The sequence below is a fragment of the Physella acuta genome, unplaced genomic scaffold, assembly GCF_028476545.2.
Source record: "Physella acuta isolate Inbredline_101_S28 unplaced genomic scaffold, ASM2847654v3 ptg000497l, whole genome shotgun sequence".
Classification (NCBI taxonomy): Eukaryota; Metazoa; Mollusca; class Gastropoda; family Physidae; genus Physella; species Physella acuta.
In genome coordinates this window covers 188,737-210,643 of record NW_026732016.1, presented here as the reverse complement: position 1 = coordinate 210,643, position 21,907 = coordinate 188,737, and the positions used below count along the sequence as shown (strand labels likewise).

Sequence of the window (21,907 nt, the reverse complement as noted above, 5' to 3'; positions counted from 1 at the left end):
TGAAACTTTGGACACTGCGCAGCGACCTAACCGTAATTTTCTTAAATTAGCACTTTCCAAATGTCTTTTATTTTTGTTGATTACCGAAACCAATCAATCCCTTACAGCAGACGACTTGGTCGTGATTAAAAAGTTTTTGTGCATTTTGTGGGGAACATTGGGACGCATCTAATCAACTCGTTTTTTCCGGAGTCTATTTTTGGATGCGCACATTTTTCCGTGCGGTGACTTGGTTAGGTCGATCAAATCAGCAAAATAAAATCCTCATGCCTCAATTAATTTTTAAAATACGACTAAATTGTGACTCATATGTAAAAATGTGACTCAAATGTAAAAATGTGACTCAAATGTAAAAATGTGACTCAAATGTAAAAATGTGACTCAAATGTAAAAATGTGACGAAACGTCACAAGCACTTTCCACACCCCATTCTAGACGACATGATTAATTAACTTGTTGGAAGTTCTGAATTTTTATTTTCGCTGAAATTTTCGCAAGTAGAAAAAAAAAAACTCGTGTTATTTTACAAGTTATTAGTTGAGTGTAATTAATACTATGATGTTCCTTAAATTGATGAACCACTCACCTCACTGTGCTAATTAATTAGTGCTAGTTCATTATTGATTCGCCCGACCTTTAAAATCTTGAAACAATTGTTGATGACGTCATAGATCAGTAAATTTACTGTTAAAATAATAACAAAACTCGCATAAAATAAATAACCCCTGTATGTAAAAAAAAAATTCGAGGATATTTAGTTGAATAAATGTCTCAAGTCATGAGATGGCGCGGGTTAGGGTTAGGGTTACATATTTAGTTGAATAAATGTCTCAAGTCATGAGATGGCGCGGGTTCCAGGCCCGGTAACTCCAACCCAGCTTGCGTCATCACGACTCGCCGAGTCTCAGCTAGATAGAAATAATTCCGTGAACTGCTCACCACAAGGGAGTCACGTGCACAAATCGAATCACCCAAATTGTCCGCGAGAGGCCCGGATCATGGAAGCCGTTAATTCAACGGTCCCTGATTAAACAAAAACACCCCGTCTTGTGTGGGCTGGGTTTGTTCCGTAAAAAACACGCCCCAAGTTTTTAACCCGACTGTAATCGTCCGTTTTCTGCGTTTCTTCAATGAAAACATTTCTCACACCGAGGCTGCACGTGATATGGTGACATGCGCAGTAACGGTTCTGCAGGGCATGGAAGGATGGCAACATTACGGCGGTAAACTTGTTTGTTTGCGGATTCTGACGGAGGCCGTATGTCGAAACACCTGTTTGAATGGTGGACCCGACTCATAATATGTAGAGAATGTTTGTTGCATTTCATATATTCTGTAGACTTGTGTGTGCATGTGTGTGTGTGTGTATTTGTAAATATTGTGTGCGTGGATTTGAATATACATATATGCATATATGCATATTGATATATATATATATATATATATATATATATATATATATATATATATATATATATATATATATATATATATATATATATATATATATATATATATATATCAATAATATATATTCTAGTATAGATATACAAGAAAGCAGACAATAGCAAAAAATGTTACTTTTGTTTTCAAAATTGTTGAGTTTCAAACATTGTCGTTTTATGACTGAAAGTTGTTCAAGTCTGAATGGAGTCTTAAGTCATGGCCAAGTGGACATTGTTTTTTTAAACAGAAATCGACATTTTTTTATTATACTACAATCGGTTTTGTCCTCACCAAATCACCCAATTAGCAGAAAGATTAACCCCTAATTAACAATTTAACCTACTTACCATAATTAATTAATTAAAAGAAATTCATAAATTTCCAAAAAATCCTAAGAACTCAGCCCTCTGTTTAAATAGCTTTTGGCGAAATATGATAATTATCAAATTCTCTGCATGCAAAAATCAATAGATCCTCAATTTACAAAACAGATAAGCAGTTTACGACTTGGATGGCTTCTTGCGGGCACGTTCTATTAATAACTCATTGCTTAAGCAGGGGATGTAACTCTATTTATCTATCTCGTGTAATTCTCTCCCTTTTAAGCCAGATTTAGTGACGATTTTTTTTCTCTTTATAGCGTTATGTTGAAGATTTGTAGGCTTAGAGTGTTATACTAATTTGAAATCAATCCGGCAGCGGATAGGGATTATATGATATGGGGGGGGGGGGGGGGGTAAGGGATCCAGCACCACACAAATATGTTTTGCTTATTGAAATTGTTTAATCCTTTAGGCAGACGGATGTAGCCGTGAATACGTCAGAGTATCCTAGCCGGGATGTAGCCTTGGGTAGCCCTGGGTAGCCTTGAGTAGCCTACACTACTCACTGTGGAGTGATTAGAGTGAGAACTGGTGCATGTGGCTTGTAGGAGGGTGGGTTGGACACGTGGCGGTGTAGGTGGAGCAGAGTCGACGTGTCTGTATGTGTGTGGGGGAAATGATGGCGCAGCTCTTAAAGCGTTAATCCACAGGCCAAGGTCAGGGTACAACCAGTGGTTGAACCTGAAACGTTGGCTCTAAATGACTCCACATTAACGGTTCTACTAACTTACTCCATCTTCACGGCCATGCCATTTGGTGGGTTTAGAGGTTCTGAGGTGATTTTCTAAAATTCGAAACGGCCACTAATGACTTTTTTCTCAACCTTAACTATCTAATGCTAAATTTGTCCCCCCACCCCGTCACCTGATTCTACCTAAGACCCCCCCTCACCTAATTCTACCTAAGACGCCCCCCTTCACCTGATTCTACCTAAGAACCCCCCCTCACCTAATTCTACCTAAGATTTCCCCCCCCCCTCACCTGATGCCTTGTTTGTTTGTCCTTGTCAGCCAGGAGCTAGTAGACAACGACCTTGAACCGGAAGTTGATGCAAATTAATGGCGGCGCGATGAGAATAGACGCGGCTTTAAGTCGGCCATTTTGTTTGACTCTTTTAATTTTTGTCGGCGGGTGGGGGAAATCTTTGATTAATGTGTGTGTGTGGGGGGGGGGGGGGAGTTTACCTTACAGACGGGGAAAGAGAGAGTCACGCTCCCAGGGTCAACATCCGGGTATTGTTAGGTCGTCTGGATGGAGCTAGAAATATCTGCTGTCGTCTGCTCTATTCTCGTCTGCCCACGCCTTAAACAGCTGGCATGGTGAGCGGCAGGTCACGTGGCCTTAGTACCTACGTCACCAGCCAACAACCAACCAACATTGCGGTAAATAGGTCAGTGTAAGTCTCCGCCGGTAGAATAACACCACTTGAAAAACTTGAATCAAAACTCAATTCCGACTTGATACATTTCTTGAGTTGTCTCTCTTGATTCGGTTATAGAAATATTACAGTCATTAACCTTTTGCCCTCTTCTAATGCCCCGCCCCACGAATCTCTCCCCCCCCCCCCCGCTAACCTTTCTAACCAGACACTCAGAAAAAGTGTCATCAGCGTATTGACCAACCTGTCCTTGTTTCTTGAATGGTGATCACATTTGGTTTGCGTCTGACAAGAGTACAGCTTTCTACGTCATCGTTTTGTGTTGGCTACGTCATCACAGCAGGGGAGTTAATTGGAACCTTTACTGGTTTCTTACAGGAAACTTGGTTAGCTATTTATACAGTCTTTTATAGGCTTTATTAGACAAACACATATATATATATATATATATATATATATATATATATATATATATATATATATATATATATATATATATATATATATATTTATATATATATATATATATATATATATATATATATATATATATATATATATATATATATATATATATGTGTGTGTGTGTGTCTTATTAACTTTCTAATATATGAACAAGGCAAGCACCCAACATACCCCCCCCCCACTAATACCAGTCACTTATACTCAGTACTCTCCATTAAACATAAGACCAACGACCCTAATATATCACTATTTCCCAACACTCGGTTTTAAAGTAATCATCTAGGAAACATTAAACTATTTTAACATTTCAACTTTTTATTTTTATCTTCCGGTTGTATATTCCATCCTCCACCCTCCCAACCCTTTACACCCTTACTCCCCGAACCCCGCCCTTACCACCCCCCCCCCCCCCTACACACATACCGAGATTGAAAAATCTTGCCCGTTGCAAAGGCTGTGAGCAAAGGTCAAATGGTGGATAACCGCCCCTGAGAGGGGAGATAATTAAAACTCGTGTGGAGAAATATGGTGTTTGATGTAGGGATCAGTAGAGGTAGAGTGGAGAAATATGGTGTTTGATGTAGGGATCAGTAGAGGTAGAAACAGCCCTGGTTGGGATATAAAGGACAACGGTGGTTAGGATATAAGGACAACGTTGGTTAGGATATAAGGACAACGGTGGTTAGGATATTAGGACAACTCTAAAGGACAGTTGTGGTAAGAATACAACATAAGTGTTTGGATATAGGTTTGCATATGTTTACCATTATAAAATGATACAGTATAATTTTGTTTTCAAGCGATACGATACACCTGTATATTTTAGAAAAGTTTACAATTTTAAAACATCCCTAAAAACGTCTTCATTAAATTTCTTTCTTTTTAGCCCTAGGTATTTGGAATTATTTTTATTTTTAAATTTGTATTTCACCCATAGCAGTTAAATGTGCAGATGAAGTAGAGTACGCGTGTTTAATATTTTCTGTGAACTGGCATGTCCAGGTATCGTGTGGTCAGTGTCCGCGTGTGGACAGCCCCACTTGCAGCCCCCGGGGTCTCCATCCAACGAAGACCTTTCGCTTGAGCTTTACTCGAGTCGGTGTAGACAGATGAATTAGGACACAATAAACCGACTTACAACCCGACTCAAATACTGACACCATTAGCTAAAACTCCCACGGGATATGATACAACATTTCCACTAGATAATTGATGAGAATTTTAGTTGGGTTATGTAAAAGTTGTTATCTCACGCTTAAGTAAGTCCCTGTGACCAACGGTCAATCTTTGGCGAGCTAGAGACGCTGCAGATCTTTGACAAACCCGGCCTACATCCAGTGGCAGGACTAGAAAAAAAGGGCCACCCCGCAAAAATTTTTTTAGCCCCCCCCCCATATATATATATATATATATATATATATATATATATATATATATATATATATATATATATATATATATATATATATATATATATATATATATATATATATATATATATATATATATACACAAACACAAAATACGAACATAGGATACTCATTGCTGGCCAGTTTGGATTTTGAAAAAAAAAGGTTTTTTTTTCAATTAAAACAAATAACTACAACATGTCATGTGTGTAAGTGCATTAGTGTCTTTAGTGAAAATCAGTTTTATTTTATCTTTGCTATAGGTCCTCTCAACATCTAATCGGTCAAAAGAATATATAACATGAAAGCGGACACTGTTAAAAGTATATATTTTCTATATTAATTTCATTTCTTTTGGGGGGCGGTAGACTTTCTTCGGGGGGGGGGGGGGGGGGGAGGCTCAGCCTCCTTGAAAAGATGCCTGGAAGAAACTCTGCTCTCTCCTTCTCCCTACCCCTTTCTCTTTCCATCCCTCGCGCACGGTGGTACGCCACTGAGATCGTTTCCGCATGAAGTGACATCATACTCCGAAGGTTGTGTTGGTGTTGTGATAACTGTAACCCGGATGATCTCGTGTTGTGACGTCACACCTGGCAGTCCTTCTACTGCCAGAGAGAACATAGAACCACCGACACGGGGCCACCGACACGGGGCCACCGACACGGGGCCACCGACACGGGGCCACCGACACGGGGCCACCGACACGGGGCCACCGACACGGGGCCACCGACACGGGGCCACCGACACGGGGCCACCGACACGGGGCCACCGACACGGGGCCACCGACACGGGGCCACCGACACGGGGCCACCAACACAGGGCCACCAACACAGGGCCACCAACACGGGGGCCACCGACACGGAGCCAGCAACACGGGGCCACCAACACGGAGCCACCAGCTATTGATGGCTCGCCAGACTCTCGCAGACGACAGTCGAGGCTCAGCTGACCCATCCATCAAACCCTGACAGACAGTCATACGTCAGGCATTGTGCAAGGCTGGCCAGCTTTTTTATGACGCTGAAGTTCCAGTTTGTCAAAATATTCTGTTCCACCGTGGGGGTGGGGGGAGGGGTGAGTGGAAGTTGGTGGCAGTGTGGAGATTGTGTGTGAGTGGGGTGGGAGTAGTGTTGGTGTGTGTGGGAGTGAATGGGAATGTGTGAGGGGTGTGGGAGTGAATGGGAATGTGTGAGGGGTGTGTGTGTGTGAGAGAGAGAGTTGGGTGTGTGAGGTGTGTGTGTGGGTGTGTGTATTGAGCGTGGGAGTAGTGTGGGAGTAAGAAAGTTGTGAGTCAGAGATCAATTAGTGTTTTAATTGTGTGTTAATTCACGCGGATGCCATTATTACTAATTAATGGATTAATGGAACAAATTTAAAATGAACGCATCCTAATATATAAAAAGCACAGTGTATGTGTTAGAGGCAAAGGATTTTAAAGTATACTTAGACACATAAAATAATCTCAAATATTAGAAGACAATGATCTAACAGTACTTGTCAAATACTGCCTGTCAGATATAGCCTGTGAGTTAGCCTGAAGATACTGTCAAGTAGTGCCTGTCAGATACTGCCTGTCAGATACTGCCTGTCAACTGACACATCCAGTTGTCAGTCACAATCTAGCTATGTAAGTTGGTTCATCACAGTTGACCGACATACACACAAGACACAATTCGGCTGTCGTGTAATTTTTATACAGCAAATGCTGTAGAACAGGGCTGTAACTAGAGCTGTCACATTGTGAACACATATTTCTCGGACTAGAGGTGGCTGAACGAACAGCTAGCCATAGCTGTATAAACAGCTAGCTGTGTGGCTGTACTCACAGCTAGCTGTGGCTGTACTCACAGCTAAACCAGTACAAAAAGTCCCCCCATATCGCCAGATATGCAAGTATTCATCATCTCGAGATGTGCAATACCAAGAGGTCACCCAGTCACCTACTTTACAAGCTAAAAATAAACCTGCTAGATTGATTTGTTCTCTCATACCAAATGAATGATTTTGTTTTGGACGGATTAAGGCAAAATTCAAGCCATTTTTTATCTTGAAGAACACAGCATTAAAGAATTAATTAAAGGAAGCCTTCTGATTTCTCAAGTATTTTAAAACCGTTTCTAAAATCAAATTTGAATTAACTTGGAATCGTTGAATGTCGTCTGATTGAGGCGGTTTGTGAGGGTGTGTTGACAATGGTCACCTTGTCTGACCAGTCCAGGTCGCATGGCTGTTAGGGACATCTGAACCAGCGCTTATATTCCAGGGTAACGACTTCTGATTCTGATTTACAACAGTGAATATTCAACAAGTGATGCAGCAACATGCTTTACAACATAGGACAGCATTTTTGCAAACCCGAAAGTCGCGGGTTCGGGTCTGGGGTTTGAGTCCTCTAGTTCGTCCTTGAGCACAACCTTGGTGACCTTCCTGTACTTTCAAATGCCGACGTCACAAAGGTTCTGTCTCCCACAGATTGCGATGGACATTAGCCGGCCACTGTGAGGCCACAATTCCAGGTTTGGCTGGAACCGTCGCAGACGATTTCAGAACGAGTCCCTAACATGTGCTAAGTGCTACGTCCTAGCAGGTGCTGTATGGGTGCTAAGTGGCGACGTTCGTGTTGGCCGACTGTTGATAGAACAGCCGTTCAATCCTCAAACTAGATGGTTTAAATTAATTATATTAAGTATATAATAATGTAACAAAATCCTACTCAGGGCGTAGTCAATTAAACGTGGCTTCGTTAGTTACCCTAAAAAAATTGTCCTGTTAAAATTTTTAGTTGTTGAGCTGACGGGACTTCAACTTTTTTGTAAACTGACAAATGAGTTCTTAAAACACGCCATTTTTGTAGCGTCACCGCTCTTAAGAGATTTGATAACAGTTCATCGATTTTCTTGAGAGTTGTTTCCCTTACCATCCTCTGTAATTGTAAAACCTGATTGAGTACCGCCCCCTTACCAACACAACCAACTTAGTTTTCCGGTTAGATTTGTTTTGCTTTCAAGATTTGGATTTGAAAGACCCCAAGGAATCTTTCTAGATTTTTTAACTTATGTAATCTCGTTTGTAAATAATCAATTTTGAAATCGTGTAATTTAAAAGCCGGAAGAAGTAATCAGATTTGTGGTCGATTGAGTAGAACTGATACAATTTGAATAAAATATTACTAGATTAACGAGTTTTTTAGATGGGGATTAGGATTAACGTTAGAGGAATCTAAAGATTATCCACAAATTAAGAAGAAGAAAAAAAAATTAACAAGTTAAATTAAAATGTTAAAAAGTGTTTAATTGAAAACGAAAAACAAACAGGACCAAAACGGTTTTTGGTCTCATAAACGTACAAGCCCCGTGCGAAAGTTTTCAAATGTTTGATCAGAGCAAAAATGTCAGTCTTAAACACAAATCATGCTCGATCCAGATTTTTAGACAAATTCTTTAAAATATTGTAGTATCCTAAGTTCTGATACAACTAAGTACACATTACTCTGGTGTGTGTTAGTGTGTGTGGTGGTGATTGATTGTGTGTGTTAGTGAGTGTGTCTGTGTATTGGTGTGTGTGTGTAAGTTAGTGTGTTGATGTGTGTGTTGGTGTCTGTGTGTTGGTGTGCTGTAGTTCTACTGACGGCAAACACACACACGTTAACTGATTGCAGAATTCTCCCAATTCTGTCAATCCATTAGCCCCCCCCCCCCCCCCCCCCCCGCCCCATAATACAGTGAAGAATAGATCCCATGTCTTAAGAATAACAGTACTTTCATCAGCTGAATGTATATGTCTGACTCGCCAAATTGTCTCCGCCGGTCGTGGATATTTCAGCCGCCATTTATAAAGTATACCTGGTATATTTACCTTGACGGCGGCCCACCATCCCACCGGCCGGCCCACGGTACCACCAGCCCACATAATTGAGACGAATCTTCCAGACATTCGGACTGAGTCGGGTTCCTTGTCTCGCTTACTTTAGCTTTCATTGTTGGTTTTAAAATCAATTTTCATCGTTTCAAGAACTTGCGGCTACTTTTGGACATCTGCGGCTATATTCGGATACTTGAGTTGTCTATCTTTTGGAAATGGGGTAATTAATTGGGACTTGCGAGACGGCGTAGTTTTCTTAAGATTTATTTTTTGCGTGGTGAAACTTGTAATGTTGTGACAAGTATAACACTAAAGGTGACCTTCCTACACCCACCGTCGCTAGACAGAACAACAGCAAACATCGGTACCTACATCTACAGATGGAACCGCTGAGATAATGATCATAACTTACACAACCCAGGAAAAGAAGACTTCTACAATTACTGTAATGATAACTTACACAACCCAGGAAAAGAAGACTTCTACAATTACTGTAATGATTACATACACAACCCAAGAATAAAGTAGTAAAAACTCCTACAATTACTGTTATTACCAGATAAACGTTTCAACAGTCAGATTCGAGCCTAAAAAGGAGAAGCAACCTAGAGAAGAAAAAAAATTCCGACGACAGAAATGTTCAGACAAACAATTTAATTTCCAAGATGTTCGCTACGTTCTACATGTAATGTCTGCGGTTTTTTCTTCACTAGTGGCTAAGGTCAAATGACGTAGTGGTGAAGGTCAACTGAGCTGACCCCTCTTGACCCTTCCAGAAAGGCTGTATCAAGAAGCAAGTTGTCCATCGACCTTGAACTTTGGACGAGGTCTCAAGATCTGAAGCAATGTTGATCATGCAGGAGGAACAGTTTCCGGCATGCGCTGTCACGGCCTCGCGATCTCCAGTCGACCCCTAGCTTGTGTGCTACAGATGCTCTTAAGTCAGGCTCCTACACGGGGCGGTGGGGGGTGGGGGTGGGGGGGTGGTACAGCTCCATCTATTTCGTGATTAGAAAAGCACATTCTATGACTATGTAGGGGAGAGGAGGCTGGGGACACGTCCCCCCGCCCCTCTAGTTTACACTGTCCACAAATATTAAAGGGAGATCAGTGGGGGTTAGGGAAGAGAACTGGCGCTATCGAGTTACCGCCCTTTCAGCCATGTTGACTTGTGAGTAAAATGACGTGGTCCGCGTAGGCTTCTGACGTCATCGTGAGTTGAAAAAAAAAGACTTTACCAATAGGTCACAAATGAGAGCATCGCTTCTGTGTGTCGCCGTGCCTGTATGTCTGTACGTATGTACGTCTGTATATCTGTGTCTGTATGTATGTATGTATGTGTGTCTGTATGTGGTTCGGATGTAGGGTGGTGTCTGGGGTAACATGTTGTCTGGAAGTTTCTAGATACCAACCAAACATTGCTGTCTCTACTGACGCTATTGTACCATCGACCAAGATTTTGTCAGGCTAGTACAAGGGACCTTACGGTCTATGAGGCAGGCGAAGTAGAATTCATGTATTTCTGGGACCTCTGCATATGAAGGGATAGAGTGGCCATCCCTATACTCAGTCGCTCTACTTTCTCTGACTTGAGTCAGGTACTTATTAGAGCTGAATGAGCCTGTGATAAAAAAATCGAGACTCTCCGGCTAGCAGACGTGTGCTCTACACCCCCCCCCCCCTCTCCATCGAAGCTCTATCACGTGACTTTGACGAAAATTTGTTAACCGGATATTCCTCGCTGTAAAGGAACGCAAGTGACGTCACTTCCAGGTCGCAATGAGGGGAGTTAATTGTTGTTGATTGAACAAAACGGTTGTCGGGACTTCGTTGTGACTGCACCGATCTGTAGCAACTCATCGATCTCGATCGATCTGTATTGATTGGTTCTCTCGATAGAAAACGGATCTTTGGATTTACCTGATTCAGTGACAACAAATGTGTAAATATTGTTTTTGCTGCCTGGGTCTGTCGGTGGTGTTGTTACGTCACTGTAACGAGACTAGGAGGCCAAAGGTCAGCAAACTGTGTGACCTTGAACTCGTGACCTCCGAATATTTTTCAAAAACTGTTCAAAACATAAAAACCCACACCATCATCCACAACAGCATACACACACCATCGTACACACCATCGTACACACTATCGTACACACCATCGTACACACCATCGTACACACCATCGTACACACCATCGTACACACCATCGTACACACCATCGTACACACCATCGTACACACTATCGTACACACCATCGTACACACCATCGTACACACCATCGTACACACCATCGTACACACCATCGTACACACCATCATACACGTGAACCTATACCATCAGATAAATTGGCCGCAAAAATGTCAGACAAAAAAATGAATTACCAATAAAACACAAAACGTGCCTTTTACTGTAATGAAAAGACAACTCCATTAAATATTTTCACCGCCCACAAAATGGCCGCAGTCTTAAAATCTGGCCAATCGGTTTTTTAAAAACCCGAATGTAAAAATTCCACGTCACTATTCACACAATTCACTTCACTATTCACACAATTCCATTCACTATTCACACAATTCCATTGACTATTCACACAATTCACTTCACTATTCACACAATTCACTTCACTATTCACACATAACATGTCACTATTCACACAATTCCATTCACTATTCACACAATTCACTTCACTATTCACACAATTCCATTCACTATTCACACAATTCCATTCACTATTCACACAATTCACTTCACTATTCACACAATTCACTTCACTATTCACACATAACATGTCACTATTCACACAATTCACGTCACTATTCACACAATTCACTTCACTATTCACACAATTCACTTCACTATTCACACATAACATGTCACTATTCACACAATTCCATTCACTATTCACACAATTCACGTCACTATTCACATCGTACTTTCAAGCAAGACTTCGAATCAGTGGCGATAACGAAAGAAAAATGTAAACGGAGTTTTAGCATGTAAGGAAATCTTGGCTCTGTCGGACAACTATTGCATATTTTCCTTCCACGGACAACAAAAGCTGAAACATTTGTTGTATATGGGGAATAACCGAGTAATCCGCAAGGGAAGTAATTAAAAATTGATTTTTGAAAACATAATCAAAAGTAAATAAGCTTGATAGATTGTTTTAATTTTTAAAACCTATTTCATCGTTTGGAAAAATAATAGTCGATGACGTCATCGTTCTGTGTGTATCATTGCAAATCCCCAGCATTAAATCCCAGTATTGATTTTAATTTTAATTCCATTACCTTGAGTTGTGCCCCCTTGTCCACCCCCTGCCCGGAGAAATTCTGTTTTTTAATCATGTGGAAAAAATTGAATATTTGTTTTCTTGTCATTTTGATTCCAAATTTGTAGGCTATGTGATGATAGGGAGCGGAGGCAAGCCGCGCTTACGTCCCCTGAGTTCACCCCGGTCCTGCCCGAGCCGTCTGGGTAACTCAAATAGGAAGTCATCTAGCAGTCACGTGACTGGGGTCAGGTGAGTGCTAGATGACTTACAGTCATAACTTGCTCTAATCGGTCTAAGTTGTAATTACGTTTATTGGAATGATAGGATTGCGCCAAGGAAAAAATTGCCATCAACGACATTCACCTTGCTACTATCTGAAATACCAAGCTCACCAACGTCATCCAAACAGACGTATGTATCATACGTCCACCAAACAGACGTATGTATCAGACGTCCACTAGACGTATGTATCAGACGTCGACCCATGTACTAGCATTGGACTTTAACAAACGTCGCCATTTTTTATCTGCTGAGCGTGACCAATCAAAAGTTAATTCAGGAAAAAAAAACTCGAGACGAACTTTTTAAGAAGTTCCGGAAACAGCGCCATGTTTTAAACAGCGACTTGGGCACGTGCTTCCTGCCACCTCACCCATTCTATTAATAGCCGAAGCGTCCTGTATAAATCTCCTCTTAAAGCGACGCCTGGCATTTTAAGGTAAAAAATAGGTTTCGTATTTAGGCAAGATTGTGTTAAAGTTTATGGGTGGGGTTTGTGTTTGTAGTTTGTGGGTGGCAGGTTTGGGTGGTATTTATGTCGTTTTTCCTGAAGAAAAGAGAATAGATAGCGACAGACATCTCTAAAACTTTTAAGAAAACCAATATGTGGTATCTGATATGTCTCTAACGAAGCATCGCCACGAAGGTGTGAAACGGCTGCGTGTCTCGTAACTCTAGTGAAATAAATAAGTTTTTTATAGAACTAAATAGAACGCAGGATGAAAGTACTACTTACTAAAGTAGTCAGTCATAATGGAGCTTATGTAGGAAGAGGGCTAAAACCCCGACTACAAAAAAATAAAATCCATAAGCGTAAAACAACGAACCGCAACAAAAATTAGCGATGGAATTGTTAATGACTCGCCTTTGTTGAGAACAGTTTGGTTAAGGCGACACTGCCTGGCGCCTCTAAGTAAAACTCATTCTCCGCCCGTCCGATGGAAGAAATATTCTAGCAAGCTCCGTTAAAAACAAACACAAATTTCAATGCATATTTCATAGCCATCTCTCCGACGTCTTGAGAAGCTTTTCGCTTATCGAATCCTTCAACTTGGGGAAGATTTTTGTTCTGCGCGCGCTGGAGACGTTCGCACTATGTAGCACGCGAGAGAGAAAGGTGTTAAATGATGCAGGAGACGGTCCGGGTTTCAGCGGGACCCCGGGCTCAATGGCTGCACTGTCGCAATCTTTGAGGCGATTGAGTGGGGTGATTGGGGGGCTGGATTGTTCAATCCTCGAGTAGATTGTGTAAACAAAAGCCTTTTTAAGATTGTAAACTCGCGCGGCTGAGTGTGAATAATTCACTGACGTGTACAACAGCCGGGTCCGACTAGACGAATCGGCTGTCCGGAGAAGAATCGGCTGCCCGGAGATGAATCGGCTGGCCGTAGACAAGATGGTTGCACGCAGAACGATACAGTCTCGCTGTTTAAATGAAAGTTGCGGGTCACCGAAAGTTGTTATTTAGAGTTGTGGGTCTTCGATAAAGTTGTGCACAACATTTCAACCCGGGCTAGGAAGTGAAAGGTCAATGACGTAATCTCGACTTTTGACTCTCCAAGCGAACTTCCGGTCATCTGATAAGGCCCGCAGAGCGACGGACCCGGCAGCCGGAAAATGGGCGGGTCACAGAGGCGCTGTCTTCTCTAGCTGATAGAGAAAGTTTAGCGTTGGACCTGTCCGTCACAAGTTTAACCTCCATGGCTACACACAAGCCTTAATCAACTCACCCCACCCTCACAAACCACCTCTGGCAAGATGGCATCACGTGACCGTGTTTAACGAGTGTTTGAGGAAAACTTTTTGACCGGTGCTGGTAGTCCATCTATACTTTAACGAGAGGGTAGTGTGGTTGACAGAATAATGACCCGAACAGAGACACACAAAGTGACCCGAAAAGTGGACACTGTACCAGAGTCGGTTGTTGGGAACTAATAGGTTTTTTTAAACTGATTTAAGACTTGAAAGGTCCACATTAGCTCACCATCAACCAACTTGTGTACCAACCCACCTTGTGTCACCACCAGCCCACCTTGTGTCACCACCTATTATATGACACTGCCATAACTGAACGTTGACTAGTCTAAAGGTGTAGACATGGACTGACATAACAGGTGACCGACAACGACACGTTTGACTTACCTGTTTGAAAGTCAATCCGAGTTGTTGGTCAGTTAACCTGCAAGGAAAATAAGACGTGTCATTTTACGTGTCATCCTAGATGTCATTTAATGTCATCCAAGATTAATTTAATGTGTCATCCTAGATGTCATTTTATGTATCCTCCAATATGTCACTTTATGTGTCATTCAATATGTCATTTAACATGTCATTTAAAAGTCCAACCCATGTGCTGCCCAACATATTGGCACGTCCAGTGCATGTACCGGATATGCCCCACCCTCTACAGACCAGACTTTTGTCTGTTGTCTTCCAATATGGCGCTCATGTCAGGGCAACATTGGCTTTGAATTTTTAAAATATTTTCTTCATTAGAGCAGGGCTAGCCAGAAACGATTGTAGGAAAAAAAGTCTCAGGAAAAAAAACACAGGAAAAAAAAACACAGAAAAAAAGTCACAGGAAAAAAAGTCACAGGAAAAAAAGTCACAGGAAAAAAAATCACAGGAAAAAAAGTCACAGGAAAAAAAGTCACAAATATATATTTGCATGATATTTGTTAATACTTTTATGTATTAAATATTTAGAGAGTGCAAATTAACTTAGGATTAATTAAATGTAATGTAATGTGTGTAGGCTATTTACGCATAGGAATTTTTATAATTCATCTAAAAATATTTATTATGAAGTATGTAGATTGTAATTATTTTAAACTTAAGATTAGTAGCATTTAATAGAATGCTCCAAAGTCCACGTTTTTCATCGTGTTTTTTTTTTAAATACCAATATTAAATTACCGTGAAATGGTAAGTTCGTCGGACTTGCTGCCCTCAACTCATGGCAACAATAGTTCAACCACCTTTTAATACTGCCCACATTTATCACGCTCATTACATAACAAAACTTAGGATCAAAACAGAAAGCCGACAAGGTTCAAAGGCTGTCATTGACGCATAACGTCAACAACACAACATATGTTCGGACAATGCCTACTGAGGAGAGGCCGACCAGAGAATAGCCTACGGCAAAATGTGCCTAAATTTCTTTTATAGTTAACTTTTCTACCGCGTATTTAACTAAATACGTAACCAAAGTTGAGATTGTTGTGTTAATTATCTTAGAGTATTTTTACTTACAATTGTTATAAATCATAATGCTTTTAACATCTATAAATAATTTATGGTATCAAGAAATACAACCCACTACAATAAACATACAAAATTTACAATTCTTAACAAATTAATAACAATATTTCTAAAAAGATTTTTGTGACTTTTTTCTGTGACTTTATTTCTGTGACTTTTTTTCCGATAAAATTTTTCCACTGTGACTTTTTTTCTGTGACTTTTTTTCCTAGCAAAAACTGTGACTTTTTTTCTGTGTTTTTTTTCCTGTGACTTTTTTTCCGTTCACCGCCAGAAACAGGCTTATGTGTGGGGGCAATATGTGTGTGAGTGGTGTGGGGGTGTTGTGGGGGTGTTGTGGGGGCGTTGTCTGACGAGGCTGAAGCACATCTAACCGTGTCAGTCAAATGTAAACTTCATTTGAAGCCTCGAAATTCGGCGCGACATTTTTTGTCTAACTTCAGTCTTGGCGCGACATTTTTGTCTAACTTCAGTCTTGGCGCGACATTTTTATCCAACTACTCTCTGATATTACTCTCTAAAACACACACCGACGCACAGTTGCACAAAAACACGGAGAAATACAAAACGAACCCTCACACACACACACATATCCCCCACCCCACAGCCGTGGTTTATTAAAAAAAAAAACCCAACAAAATGGCGCATTTCTATGCAGGCTGAAAAGATTTTAATCTTTCATAAAAAAATCTCAGGGCCCACCAAAACTTGTGAAATTATTTTCTAGGAGAGTGGTTGGTGGGGGTTGAGGGAGAGGCGTTGGTGGGGGTTGAAGGAAAGGGGGTGGGTCTGTCCCAGAGAAACTTATTGAGGATGCACAATTAGGTGGAATAAAGATAAGCCGGGCCGGACAGCCGTAGACTCGCCGGGCAGCTGGAAACAGCTCGCAAACATGCGCTCAGACAGACATTCAGACAGACATTCAGACAGAGGTCGGATCACACAAAGCCACTCCATGTGGTTAGAGAATTGAAATTAGATTTTTTTTATTCAAACTCGGGGCATACGAGATGGCATGATTGTGGGATGATTGTGGGATGATTGTGCGTGATTGTTTGTATACAGCGACAAAGGCGACTTGATATTGTGTGGTTTTAATGCCGCTGTCTACACCTGTAATCATTGAGGGATCATTGTGCTGCATATTGTCGTCTTCTTCCTCTCTCTCATGCTTCAGGTTGGTGGAATCTACGGGCTTCAAGTCTTCTTATTAGGTATATGATTCAGGGACACACTCACAAACACACTCTCACACACACCCTTACATACACTCTCACATGCACACTCATACACACCCTTACACTCTCACATGCACCCTCACACACTGTCTCACATACACAGACCATCATATACATACATATACTCACATACACATACACACTACGACAGGCGTGAACATATACATCCACATATACACAGATCCACTTAAAATTAAACACACAGACGCATGTATATATATATATATATATATATATATATATATATATATATATATATATATATATATAATTTTAGCCCGACCCACTGACATGCTAAGCTAATCAAATTTCTATTTCTGTATACTAAAGTCAATCAACATTTGTATTGCTTAATTAATGTATTGCTTAATAAAGGCATTGCTTAATGAATGTATTGTTTAATTAAGGTATTCAGGGATTTTACAGACATCTGACCTAGTTGTAATTAAACCCAGCTTGACCTAAGACACTGACCTATGACCGACCCCCCCCCTCCCCACCTACTCATACACACACACACCCACTCTGTTGACGATCACTCATCCAATTAATTTGATGGCCGCGTGACACAGCGTCCACAGCGCGCGCTATTTGTAAACACGATTTGATCAGTCTCGGCGCCGATTCGTCACTTAGCTAATTAATTATTAATCATCAAAAACGGAACTGCAGGTGTGATGCACTAAAGGGAAACAAATCCGTTTTGTCAGCTTTAACAAGGGGAGGCGACTGGTCGTAAAACACGAGAGTTATCTGGGATTTCTTTTCTTGCTAACTCAAAAGGGGAGACAGCAACTAAAATAAAATTTTCAAGGGAAGCAACTGAAATCAGATTAACTCGTCTAGGTGGGGAATTTATGTCGGTAGCTTTTAGATCTGCAGACTTGGTACGTCTTGGTTTAGTTCGATCTTTGGGGCACACACTGGTGTTCGAACCTCGAGGTACGTACACCTAGGTAGTTAAAGGTTGATTGATATCGCTGATCCAATGTGTTGATCATGTCAGCAAGATGGTCATCCATGTTGATCCAATGTGTTGATCCAATGTGTTGATCACATGATCCATATAATCCACGATGATCCGTACTCTGTTGATCCCGATCTCCGGTGTCGCTCATGCACGCAGGGTTAATTAGCGTGTTCATTAAATGCTAATTAGCGTGATCATTAAATGCTATGAACAAATGGGACCGTCGGTTACACGTGACTGACGCTGAAAGAAGGGCGCCGCTGGAGACAAGCGAGGCGTGAAATCTGGGAGTCAGTCATGCGAAACGTGTCATTGTTTGAATTCCGAAACAAATTGTAGGGGCCGCTACTGACAGCAATCATACACGAAGGTTATATAATTGTTAACATGTTTATATATATATATATATATATATATATATATATATATATATATATATATATATATATATATATATATATATATATATATATATATATATATACATGTTCCACAAACAAAAGTTCCACAAACAAAAGTTCCACAAACAAAAGTTCCACTAACAAAAGTTCCACAAACAAATGTTCTACAAACAAAAGTTCCACAAACAAAACTTCCACAAACAAAACTTCCACAAACAAAACTTCCACAAGCAAAATCCTTCGCTCAGTTTTCAAGTGGCAGTTTTCTTTCAAGCCTCATCATTAATTTAAACGCCTTAAGTCCGGCTCAGATAATTATCTTAATCAGCAGGACGAGGAAAAATGGCGGCGCTAATCCGCATTTCTCTTGTCGCTCTTCAACCCCGTGACGTCAGTAAAAGCCCTCAATAAACAGGACACGGTCGCGTTGGTCTCCCAAACTTGGTTGGTGGACACGAGTCGGGGTTAGCGCCCCTTTAGTTGAGAATCGCCAAGTCCCTAATACAAGGAAAACATAAGAGAATCGTCCAATCCCTAATACAAGGAAAACATAAGAGAATCGCCAAGTCCGCAATACACGGCAAACATAAGAGAATCGTCCAATCCCTAATACAAGGCAAACATAAGAGAATCGCCAAGTCCCTAATACAAGGCAAACATTAGCTGCGGCTGTCGAAGGCGTGGTCGAATGGTAGAGCGTTCCTTATAAAAAAAAGTCTCAAGTTCCCGGGTTCGAGTCTGTGGGACACCCCTAACCCAGGTTTGGGGAGGTAATGATGGCTAGGTATAGTGCTGACCACACTTTCACTTCATGTGTCGAGGTCACTGAAACTGGTGAACTCTACTTCACCTGTCCATCTGACCGCACGGTTCGGATGGTACTAAAAGAATACACAAAATATCGATGCTGAGTTAAATATTTCAAATTTTCTAAAATAAATAACACAACGTATCGATACTGTAGATAGAATTACAAATTACGATACTTGTTTAACATACTCGAATAAACGGGACATTTACTTTTAAAGAGAATCATTTATAATGTTGTATTGTGGAGTTAAGAATTTAGGATCAAAATTCATGAGAAGTTAACAATTTAGGATCAAAATTCATGAGAAGTTAACAATTTAGGACCAACATTCATGTGAAGTTAACAATTTAGGACCAACATTCATGTGAAGTTAACAATTTAGGACCAACATTCATGTGAAGTTAACAATTTAGGACCAGCATTCATGTGAAATTAACAATTTAGGACCAACATTCATGTGAAGTTAACAATGTAGAATCACTGTAGTTAAACGTTTCCCCACAAGACATAGATTACACGCTACCCACTCACACATCTCAATCAAATAGGTTAAGTACCTCTACCCCAACAACGTAATTCTATTTTTATCGCAGGTGTTATGGGGGGGGGGGGGGAGGAGGGCGGCTTGTTGTCGCACACACATACTGGTACATAACCGACAGCCACATACTAGCATAAAACAGACATACTGGCTAACTACAAGCATATGAATCGTCGCATATCCACACACACATCCACACTCACAGATCCACACACTCACATCCACACACTCACACATCCACACACTCACACATCCACACATACATCCACACACTCACACATCTACACATACATCCACACACTCACACATCCACACATACATCCACACACTCACACATCCACACATACATCCACACACTCACACATCCACACACTCACACATCCACACTCACACATCCACACATACATCCACACACACACACATCCACACACTCACACATCCACACATACATCCACACACACACACATCCACACACTCACACATCCACACACTCACACATCCACACATACATCCACACACTCACACATCCACACATACATCCACACACTCACACATCCACACATACATCCACACACTCACACATCCACACATACATCCACACACTCACACATCCACACATACATCCACACACTCACACATCCACACATACATCCACACACTCACACATCCACACATACATCCACACACTCACACATCCACACATACATCCACACACTCACACATCCACACATACATCCACACACTCACACATCCACACATACATCCACACACTCACACATCCACACATACATCCACACACTCACACATCCACACATACATCCACACACTCACACATCCACACATACATCCACACACTCACACATCCACACATACATCCACACACTCACACATCCACACACTCACACATCCACACATACATCCACACACTCACACATCCACACATACATCCACACACTCACACATCCACACATACATCCACACACTCACACATCCACACATACATCCACACACTCACACATCCACACATACATCCACACACTTTCACATTCACACATACATCCACACATTCACACATCCACACATACATCCACACACTCACACATCCACACATACATCCACACACTCACACATCCACACATACATCCACACATTCACACATCCACACATACATCCACACACTCACACATCCACACATACATCCACACACTCACACATCCACACACTCACACATCCACACACTCACACATCCACACACTCACACATCCACACACTCACACATCCACACACTCACACATCCACACATACATCCACACACTCACACATCCACACATACATCCACACACTCACACATCCACACATACATCCACACACTCACACATCCACACATACATCCACACACTCACACATCCACACATACATCCACACACTCACACATCCACACACTCACACATCCACACATACATCCACACACTCACACATCCACACATACATCCACACACTCACACATCCACACATACATCCACACACTCACACATCCACACATACATCCACACACTCACACATCCACACACTCACACATCCACACTCACAGATCCACACACACATCCACACACTCACACATCCACACACTCACACATCCACACATCCACACACTCACACATCCACACACTCACACATCCACACACTCACACATCCACACATACATCCACACACTCACACATCCACACATACATCCACACACTCACACATCCACACATCCACACACTCACACATCCACACACTCACACATCCACACACTCACACATCCACACACTCACACATCCACACATCCACACACTCACACATCCACACACTCACACATCCACACACTCACACATCCACACATACATCCACACACTTTCACATTCACACATACATCCACACATTCACACATCCACACATACATCCACACACTCACACATCCACACATACATCCACACACTCACACATCCACACATACATCCACACACTCACACATCCACACACACATCCACACACTCACATATCCACACACTCACACATCCACACACACAGATCCACACACTCACACATCCATACACTTACACATCCACACACTCACACATCCACACTCACAGACCCACACACACACATCCACACACACACATCCACACACTCACACATCCACACA

The 21,907-nt window shown here is 41.4% G+C and overlaps 2 protein-coding genes across 3 annotated transcripts in view; one reads left to right on the top strand and one right to left on the bottom strand.

Moving 5' to 3' along the window:
• LOC131944551 (enterin neuropeptides) overlaps positions 1-14,676 on the bottom strand; it is a 29,044-nt gene extending 14,368 nt beyond the window's left edge. For both annotated transcript variants that reach the window (XM_059305231.1, XM_059305232.1), the window contains exon 1: positions 14,637-14,676. The gene's annotated coding sequence lies outside the window, so the exon portion shown is untranslated. The remainder of the gene's footprint in view (positions 1-14,636) is intronic.
• Positions 5,647-6,030, top strand: LOC131944571 (proline-rich proteoglycan 2-like). The gene has a single exon (XM_059305259.1). It carries the CDS (start codon positions 5,647-5,649, stop codon positions 6,028-6,030), a length of 384 nt encoding a protein of 127 aa, XP_059161242.1.
• Positions 14,677-21,907: the final 7,231 nt, after the last annotated feature.

Excerpts from the sequence above, each read along its gene's own strand:
- LOC131944571 (XM_059305259.1), top strand. The coding sequence starts at position 5,647 with ATGATCTCGTGTTGTGACGTCACACCTGGCAGTCCTTCTACTGCCAGA.